General features: G+C 45.4%; 1 protein-coding gene across 2 annotated transcripts in view; it reads left to right on the top strand.

Moving 5' to 3' along the window:
• The window catches only part of IFNGR2 (interferon gamma receptor 2), a 30,928-nt gene extending 26,121 nt beyond the window's left edge, over positions 1-4,807 (top strand). For both annotated transcript variants that reach the window (XM_012809679.2, XM_023517456.1), the window contains exons 5-7: positions 287-440; positions 791-948; positions 4,446-4,807. In XM_012809679.2, the coding sequence (XP_012665133.1) occupies positions 287-440; positions 791-948; positions 4,446-4,580 (447 nt within the window). In that variant the 3' untranslated portion in view covers positions 4,581-4,807. The remainder of the gene's footprint in view (positions 1-286; positions 441-790; positions 949-4,445) is intronic.
• The last annotated feature ends 5,396 nt before the right edge of the window (positions 4,808-10,203 follow it).

Here is a 10,203-nt window from a genome sequence, read left to right as displayed (position 1 = left end):
GCGGGTCCGGGCTGGGGATTCGAACCCGCCACCTTAGGTGTACGTGGCTGGCGCCTTAGCCGGTTGAGCTATAGGCGCCGAGCCAACCAGCGTCTTTCTTTATACTACTTGCCAATTTTCACATGTAAAGCGTGTCTGCAACAAGCCAGTAACTTTAAAAACAGCGTCGTTACTCTTTGTTTGTTGTGATCACTGTGAAATGTCAGCAAATAGTAGAAAAGATAGAAGTGGCTTGACCGTGTCTGTTCAGGTGATTTACAAGTGTGGTGTGGTGTTTTTTAAATAGGTGAAAGGCCCTTATAAGAGCAACTTCATTTTGTTGGATGGTTTAAAACCCTTCAGAGTATACTGCTTACAAGTCAAGGCACAACTGTTTTGGCACGGCACCATCAGATCTGGGCATTTAAGCAACACATCTTGCTACGAAACAATGGCCGATGGTAAAATATACCTTTGTTTGTGCTTTCTGAACTGGGAAAAGAATACTCCTAAAATAGTGAAATCGGGGGCTGGAAGATGGGGAGGGTGGGAAGATGCAGAGAGAAAGCAGTGACAAGAGAACACTCAGCTGCGGGTAACGTGAGCCTATGCCAAGATCTGTAGCATCAAGGGCCGCTAGACAGCTGGTACTTGCTTTATTTCATAAGCACAATAGGCTGGTGCGGTGGGGCGGGGAAATTGTCCATTTTCCTGGGACAGGGATACTCCTTAAGCAATGCAGATGGACATTAACCGATGTTTGTGTTATGTGTGGGATGGCATCTTGTTCACTTTTTTATCATCTTTGTAGCCTCCACCAAGCTTCAGCAAGTCATCCTGATCTCTGTGGGAACCTTCTCATCACTGTTGGTCCTGGCAGGGGCCTGTTTCTTTCTGGTCCTGAAATACGGAGGCCTGATTAAATACTGGTTTCACACTCCACCGAGGATCCCATCACAAATAGAAGAGGTACGTCCACACACATCTAAACGAGTGACATGAGAGTGCTCCACTGCCCCCAGAAGGCCCTAAAAGTCAGCAGTGGACAGGGCTGTGCACACAGTGATGTCAGTTAAGAATGGTACAGGGTTATTTGTACAACCGTGTTCATAGCGGCATTATTCAGTCAAAAGGTAGAAGCAACCCCAGTATCCACGGACTGGTAAGTGCATAAAACAAAGGTGGTACAGCCCTACAATGGGATATCACTCAGCCTTAAAAAGGAAAAAGATTCTGACACATGCCATGACATGGTATGAACCTTGAGGACATTATGCTGAGTGAAGTGAGCCAGTCACAAAAGGACAAATACTATATGATCCCATTCATATGAGGTCCCCAGAGTAGGCAGCAGAATGGTGGTAGCCAGGGCAGCGGGAGCCGGTGCTCAGTGGAGACAGGGTTTCACTTGGCTCGATGAAGAGTTCTGAAGGTAGAGATGGTGGAGGTGGGTGCACAACAGTGTGATGCGGTCGATGCAATTGATGCCATTGAACTGGACATTTAAAAATAGTAAAGACAGTAAATTTAGGTTACACGTATTTAACCACAGTTTTTTGTTTAAAAAACTGGCGGGGGGGGCAGCCTCTGTGGCTCAAAGGAGTAGGGTGCTGGCCCCATATGCTGGAGATGGCGAGTTCAAACCCAGCCCCAGCCCAAAACTGCAAAAACAAAACAACAAGATAATCACTCTGTTTAGAAATAATAATAATAAAATAAAAATAAAAATTGAGTTGTTTTTAAAATAATAAATAAATAAAAAACTGGCAGGGGGTTGGCTAACAACATGGCCTGGCCTGGCTAAGAGACTAGCTACAGCAGCTCTCCCTCTGCGGCAGAGCGTCAGTCCTCTGCTCCCTGGAAAGCCTGGCTGCAGGTGCAAGGACAAGACATTCTCCTTCCAAAAGGCGGCAGAGATAATTGAGAACACGAGCGTTGGGCCGGTGACATGCTTGGCAGGGCTCTAGGGAAGAGTAAGCACACCCAGAGCTGTAAGCACCAGGCCTCGTCCACCAGTGCTCGCTGAATGTTACTAGTACTTTGAAGGACTTGAGAAAGAAAAATGGAATGGGTCTTGTGGGAAGTCAGCCAGTGGCTGGGACATTCTTAGGATCAGGGGCTAGCTGAGAGGACATTCACATTATTTGCTTCCAGAGATTTTACATTATTCTTTAATAAACCCAGAGTAGGCTCGGCACCTGTGGCTCAAGTGGCTAAGGCACCAGCCACGTACACCTAAGGTGGCGGGGTGGAATCCCGCCCAGGCCCGCCAAACAACAATGATGGTTGCAACCAAAAAAATAGCCAGGCGTTGTGGCGGGCGCCTGTGGTCCCAGCTACTTGGGAGGCTGAGGCAGGAGACTCGCTTGAGCCCAGGAGTTGGAGGTTGCTGTGAGCAGTGAAGCCATAGCACTCTACCCAGGGGGACAGCTTGAGGCTCTGTCTCAAAAAAAAAATAAATAAATAAACCCAGAGTAAAGGTATGAGAAACAGAATCTCAGCTCAGCACCTGTAGATCAAACGGGTAAGGCGCCAGCCACATACACTAGAGCTAGCAGGTTTGAATCCAGCCCGGGCCTGCCAAAGAGCAATGACAACTACAACCAAAAAATAGCTGGGTGGTGTGGCAGGCCTGTAGTCCCAGCTACTTGGGAAGCTGACGCAAGATAATCGCTTAAGCCCAGGAGTTGGAGGTTGTTGTGAGCTGTGATGCTGCTGTGAGCAGCTCTACCTAAGGCAACAGCTTGAGGCTCTGTCTTAAAAAAAGAAAGAAACAGAATCTCATCCAGTTATATCTAGGATAAATAAATGTTAGGTGAGGTTGAAGTCTGTAAAAAATGTAGTGGTGCTTCTAGAAAGAACTATAGACACTTGTCCTGCATTTGTCATGATATATTTAAAGAACACAGGCATTACTTTTTTCCTTTTTTGAGACAGAGTCTTTGAGGTAGAGTGCCATGGCATCATAACTCACAGCAACCTCAAACTCTTGAGCTCAAGCAATCCTCTTGCCTCAGCCTCTCAAGTTGCTGGGACTACAGGCGCCCACCACAACGCCCAGCTATTTTTAAGAGAAAGGTCTCCCTCTTGCTCAGGCTGGTCGCAAACTCCTGAGCTCAAGCAGTCTACCTACCTCAGCCTCCCAGAGTGTTAGGATTACAGGCCTAAGCCACCACACCTGGCTTTACATAAATGCTAAATTCCTGCTAGAACCTCTGTAGTTAACACTGTCATAAAGTAACAGAAATGTCTCAGAATTTTACTTGCATTAATAACCTCTCTCTCAGGGTAGAGCTACCAGCTGGGCCCTTGTGAAGGAATTTACAAGTTGTTCCTCTGGGGCATGAATCTCAAACACAAAGTCTGGCCAGGCACAGTGGCTCATGCATGTAATCCTAGTACTCTGGGAGGCCAAGGCAGGTGGATTGCTTGAATTCATGAGTTCAAGACCAACCTGAGCAAAAGTCAGACCCAATCTCTACTAAAAATAGAAAAACTAGCTGAGTGTTGTGGCAGGCACCCATAGTCCCAGCTACTCCTGAGGCTGTGGCAAGAGGATCACTTGAGCCCAGGAATTTGAGGATGCTGTGAGCTATGATGCCATAGCATTCTACCCAGGATGACAAAGTGAGACTCTGTCAAAAAAAAATAATTAAAAACCACACAGTCTTTCCATTTGCTGTCCTAGGAAAGTGTGGAAATACCTACCAAAGGTCTCTGAAGTTAACATAAAAGTGACGATCATGTTTCACTTACACTTCTGAGGTTTCATAAGTTCACATGACTCTGTTTTGTTCCTCTTCTAGGCAGCCATAAGCTTACTGTATTTCAGTATCTTACAGCATTTCCAAGAACTAGGCACTAGGTTCATGGTAACTTGGTGATTTTATGGCAAAGCCTAAGCCCAATAACAGGAAAAGGAGGGAAAGTTCCGTGCAGTAAACATCCCTTTTATGTTCAGGACCTCGGCTGACTCCCAGGGGCTCCACACCCCAGTTCTCTGTGTGCGGTGTGAAGTATAGACAAAGGAGGCAGGCGGGGTGGCTGAGAACAGTGCTGTGAACTCTTCCTGTGTGTCCCCATCACAGCTGAAGGGGAGCTCCCACTTCCTCCTTCACTGAAAAGTTACAATGTTAGAGACGTTTTAGGATTGAAAACCCACAAACCTAAGCTGAAGGCAGTGAGGAAGAACTTGCTTTGCCAGAGTCTCTCCCTCTTACACTTTCAGCTTAGTAATGTGGCTGGCCCTTGGGTCCGTCCTAAAGGCATTACTGAGGTGAGGGGTGAAGGGGGTTCGAGTGTTAGAACTTGCTTTATTGTTGAAAAAAGAAAAGAGTTATCTCATTGGTATACATAATAAAGTTACTCCCAAATAAAATATAACCCTACCAACTAAAACTAAAGGAAAAGATCTGGTGTATTGAACTGAGAAATGGATTACAGTGTGGGTTTTCAATCTCTTCCAGTATTTAAAGGACCCAGCTCAGCCCATCTTAGAGGTCTTGGACAAAAACAACTCACCGAAGGACGATGCCTGGGACTCTGTGTTCATTGTTTCATTTCCAGAAAAGGAGCACGAACATGTTCTCCAAACACTTTGAACCAAAGCGCTGGTCCAGCCTGCCAGCCCCCCAGGAGGAGGACATTGAGCCTGTGGAGCTGCTGAGATTCCTGTTTGGACTTTTTCAGACACCCGTACTCCATGTTCCTGCCTCCAAAAAGCTTGTCAGTGCCTTCTGAGAGAAAATGGGTCTGGGGGAAAAAGACAAGCTTATTTTTTCTTTCTTTAAACTAAGACTTTTCTGGGAGGCCAAAGTGGGTAGATTGCTTGAGCTCACAGGTTTGAAACCAGCCTGAGCAATAGCGAGACCCCCATCTCTAAAAAATAGCTGGCTGTTGTGGCAGGCATCTGCATCTGTAGGCCCAGCTACTCGGGAGGCTGAGGCAAGAGGATAGGTTGAGCCCAAAAGTTTGAGGTTGCAGTGAGCTATGAAGCAACAGCACTCCACCAAGGGCAACAAAGTAAGACTCTGTCTCAAAAATTAAAAAAATAAACAAAGACTTTTCTAAATCATGCACTTCTAAAACGATTCTGTGGAGATATCTAAAAAATTAAGGCATCTTTTTAACACTAAAAAGGCATGTATTTATTTCTTAGTAAAATGGATACGGTACAACTCTACTATCTTCTTTCAGTGTTAATTGGGCAGGGTAGTCAGGTAGAGACCAGGTCCTTCCTCCACTCTGACAAATGAGCCCGTTCCTATGGGCAGGTCACATAACTTGTCCCAGCCTATCTCAATGAGGTACACTGAGCGGCCCTTTACCTCCAGTCTGCTGGCTTAAAATGTGATTAGTCCTATATTTTCCGAGTAATTTTTGTTTTTAAGCTAGAAATAAAAAATTGTATGGTATACTTTTTTAAAAGTCTATGTGAAATCTTTTCTCTACATTTCACCTTCTTTATTTTGGTCTATTTTCTGTAGAGTTTCAACTTCTATTCTAAAAGTATTGTATCTAAATTCGTGTTTTCTTTTTTTTTTTTTTTTTTTTTTTGTTGCAGTTTGGCTGGGGCTGGGTTTGAACTTGCCACCCTCAGTATATGGGGCCAGTGCCCTACTCACTGAGCCACAGATGCCACCCTAAATTTGTGTTTTCTTAAATAATACCTGATAGAGCTACTGATAGGCCTCTGGGGGAATTCAGCAAGAACTTTATTTTGGGCTCAGTGCCTGTGGCTCAAGTAGCTAAGGCGCCAGCCACATACACCCAAGGTGGCGGGTCCGAATCCAGCCCGGGCCCACCAAACAACAATGACGGCTGCAACCAAAAAATATAGCCGGGCGTTGTGATGGGCGCCTGTGGTCCCAGCTACTCGGGAGGCTGAGGCAGGAGACTCGCTTGAGCCCAGGAGTTGGAGGCTTCTGTCTCAAAAAAAAAGAACTTTATTTTGTTTATTTATTCATTTGGGACAGAGTCTCAAGCTGTTGCCCTGGGTAGAGTGCTGTGGCGTCACAGCTCACAGCAACCTCCAACTCTTGGGCTTAAGCAATTCTCTTGCCTAAGCATACCAAGTAGCTGGGACTACAGGTGCCTGCCACAATGCCCAGCTAATTTTTTTTTTATTACAGTTGCCATTTTAGCTGGCCTGGGCTGGGTTCGAACCCACCAGCCTCCGTGTATGTGACTGGCACCCTACCCACTGAGCTACGGGCTCCACCAAGAACTTTCTTTAGTTGTCATTTGATTCTTCAAAAAGTTATAAAGGGGATTTTCAGAAGCTGCATTAGCACTTCTTGTGTGATGAGTCAACTGTAATGACCAAGGGAGGGGTTTGGGGGCAATAAAGAGAATTAGCTAATAGTGTTATACATGAAGCACGCAAGTTATCTGATTGTGCCAGTATCAGTGGGCCCTTTTGTTCAAAGGATGTGCATTTAAACCCTTTTATATGACTCTTACTGTGTGGGGAATGGATGTGTGGGTTCATCCCATCTCCCACACAAGGTGACCCAGTTGTTGTAAGGCTGCTTCAAGAAGTCCTATGGGCAGCCTTACCTTGACCATGGAAAGAGAGGATGCTAAATGTAGCTTTATGAAGCTTCTAGTTTATGGAACCACCTTCTTGCCCTCTCTTGGGGCCCTATACTATAAGAAATTGGCTAACTTTCTAGCTAAGCAATGTGTACTCCGCTGTCCAGGGTGGCAAGTGTTAAAAGGACAACCCCACTGCCCCCATGGCATGCATGCAAATCCCTTTGTGAGGCATCTATTTTATCTATTTGGTGCACCTTGACTTGGGACAGTCTGGAGAAAGAGTTAGTAGATGGAAATTGGGAAAAACTTACCTTGGATCATTTAGGAAATTTAAGGTAATAGAGCTTCCTCTATTGGGCCCTGGGATGAAGTCCAGTGAGCAGTGGAGGATTTGTACATAACAGAAAGAACAAATAGTAACTTACCCCAGGCTCAGTGCCTGTAGCTCAGCGGCTAGGGCACTAGCTACATACACTAAGGCTGGCAGGTTGGAACCCAGCCTGGGTCCTAGCCAACAACAAAGACGACTACAACAACAACAGCAAAAATAGCTGGGTGTTGTGGCAAGTTCCTGTAGTTCCAGCTACTTGGCAGGCTGAAGCAAGAGAATCATTTAAGCCCAAGAGTTTGAGGTTGCTGCGAGCTGTGAGCCACAGCACTCTACCAAGGGTGATAGGGAGACTCTGTCTCAAAAAAAAAAAAAGAATTTGAGCCCAGCAGGAAGAGGGACAGATCAAAGAGTAAGTTTCTCGGTGCTGCCCTTTTGAAAAGGTAGTTAGAAGCCCAGGCATGGTGGCTCACGCCTGTAATCCTAGTACTCTGGGAGGCTGAGGTGGGCAGATTGCTTGAGCTCAAGAGTTCCAGACCAGCCTGAGCAAGAGTGAGACTCCTATCTCTACTAAAAATAGAAAAACTAGCTGGACATTGTGATGGGCACCTGTAGTCCCAGCTCCTCAGGAGGCTGAAACAAGAAGGATCCCTGAAGCCCAGGAGTTTGAGGCCATGGCACTCGGTCCAGGACAACAGAGTGAGGCTCTGTCTCAAATAAATAAATAAATAAATAGTTCATTTTCAAATGCCACACTTTTTTCAAAAAAGATAAACAGACATACCGCCCATCCTATGTGCCTGCCCTAAGAATGGCGGCCCCTGAGGTTGTGCAGTGCTCACTGTCGACTGCAGACGGGACGCTGTTGCACTGACAAATGAAGCCTCTGGCTGAGCCCACTGTCAGGCCAGATGGCACCAAGGCCCACAGGTGAAGAAGAGGGAAGCTTGCAGAGGAGCTGGTGAGGGGGTGGAGAGGGCAGGCCAGGGAGGGCACCCGCTGGCACTCTACACTAAAGAAACCAGCACTGCTTTCGCACCTGGGAATTGCTACATGAGGAACAGCTCAGGGCCTGGCCTGTGCTTGGGTTATCTGCCTCTGTGACTGTCACTTCGTTTTTAAATAACTTTACTGTGAATAGTGTTTTAATCACTGTTCAAGGAAGTCTGCACAGTCACTAAATGCCCTAACAGGGAGAGGCTCTCAAAAGACAGTGGTGTTTGTTTGGAAATCCTACATTACAATGGGAATACACGGACCATGGTGAACTCAGGGAGGTAAAGGAAGATAAGGGTTTTTAAAGGAAAAATGAGGATTACATAATTATTTTGGGATCCTTGATTACCGGGATAACAAGGTAATGACAGTGTGAGGTTGAATAGGCAGTTGCTGGGCAGATGTCCTCACAGAAGTATTTTTTGTGTGAGATCGTGATGGTCTTTGTGCAAGGTTGTAGGTTTTATAGTCTCTTATGATAGCCCTTGTTATCAGACATTTATATGCAAGAACCCAGTTCTTCGTGGCTTTCCTCAGCTCTAGTTGTCAGGTTATTCTGTTAGCACAAGTGACTCCATTTTGATTCTGACAACTTTCACACTGCAAGGTCACATATCTGTCTGAGGTGCCCCAGGGTCGTCTAAAATATATTGACTTTCTGTCAAAGAGTCTGAGATGCACACATCCCTGACCATCTGTCCTGTCTGGTGAGAGGGAGAACTCCAGGCATTTTCCAGTGATGCGGTCAAGCCTCCATGCCTTTCACTGCTGTGCTCAGCCTCCCTGGAGAGCCAGCACTGTCTAATGGAACGAAGTGACAGTGATGTCTTCTCCCTGCTTCCCACCTAGAGTGATGGAAAACAACTGGCTATGCTTGGGTACGGAAACTGGGCAGAATGGCTACTAGTGACCTGGGGCTGTAAGGCATCTATTGCTTTGGAGAGAACACTGGTCTGGGCAACTTACCAGCACTCCAGGAAGACTGAGAATGATGCAGCCTAAAAATCCCCCCCCTTCTGTCTAGAAATATAGGCAGTACTGGCTTTCTCTGCGCACCTCAATTATTCAAAAAAAGGTACCAAGGCAGATCCTCAGGGTAACTTTACATATATATAGACAGTTACATCATAAATGGATTTTCAAAAGATATTAACTATCTTCCTTGTAACTAGTATGAATAATAACAAATGTAAATATTAATTCAATTTTTTTCATTTCTGCATTCAGGCCAAATAAAAATATTTAATATATTCTCTGTGGCTATTAAGTGTTTTTTTTAAAAGCATAAGAGAAGTTCTTAGCCCTTAAAGAGTTGATGAGTCCAGGTAGAACCATGAGGTGGTTGCAGATCAGTGGTTCTCAACCTTCTTTTTTTGTTTTTTTGAGACAGAGCCTCAAGCTGTTCCCCTGGTTAGAGTGCTATGACTTCACTGCTCACAGCAACCTCCAACTCCTGGGCTCAAGCGAGTCTCCTGCCTCAGCCTCCCAAGTAGCTGGGACCACAGGTGCCCACCACAACACCCGGCTATTTTTTGGTTGCAGCCATTATTGTTGTTTGTCGGGTCCGGGCTGGATTCAAACCCGCCACCTTAGGTGTATGTGGCTGGCACCTTAGCTGCTTGAGCCACAGGCACCAAGCCTCTCAACCTTCTTAATGCCACAACTCTTTAATACAGTTCCTCATGTTGTGGTGACCCCCCAACCATAAAATTATTTTCGTTGCTACTTAATAACTGTATTTTGCTACTGTTATGAATCATAATGTAAATATCTGACATGCAGGATGTATATTCATTGTTACAAAGGGGTCGTGACCCACAGATTGAGAACCACTGTTGTAGACAGATGAACAGATACAAACTTACCTAGCCTAAAATTTAATTAAGCAATTAAACCAACCTGTTTCTGGACTATTTTCTTTCTGAAATGTTGTGAACCTTGGTACAACTGGTGAGTGTTTCAAGTGTCTCCTAAACATGTCTCAAGTGGCCAGCCCCATGCTACTACTAAAAGATGCCGAGTCCAAGTAGCAGGGCCATACTCACATTCCTGTAGGTTGTACACTACATAACCCAGCAATGCTGCTCTACCTAAAAGGAAGACAAATATACACAGCAACTACTAGCAATCCTGCTTCATAAGCCATTTAAGTTCCCAGTACCTAATCTCTTTATGTCAACCAGGCTACAGGGCACTTGGCATTCACAGGTGTGATCATAGTGCAATTTGGCCTTCACCTCCTGGGCTCTAGCAGTCTTCCTGTCTTAGCCTCCAGAGTAACTGGATCAACATAAAGATCAACATGGATCAACATTTCTTTCTAGATGATGATCAGAAGCTAATAAAAAAAAAAAATGGTGCCA

The sequence above is a fragment of the Otolemur garnettii genome, unplaced genomic scaffold (assembly GCF_000181295.1).
Source record: "Otolemur garnettii isolate 467f Iridium unplaced genomic scaffold, OtoGar3 scaffold00111, whole genome shotgun sequence".
Classification (NCBI taxonomy): Eukaryota; Metazoa; Chordata; class Mammalia; order Primates; family Galagidae; genus Otolemur; species Otolemur garnettii.
This window is presented reverse-complemented; position numbering and strand designations above follow the sequence as displayed.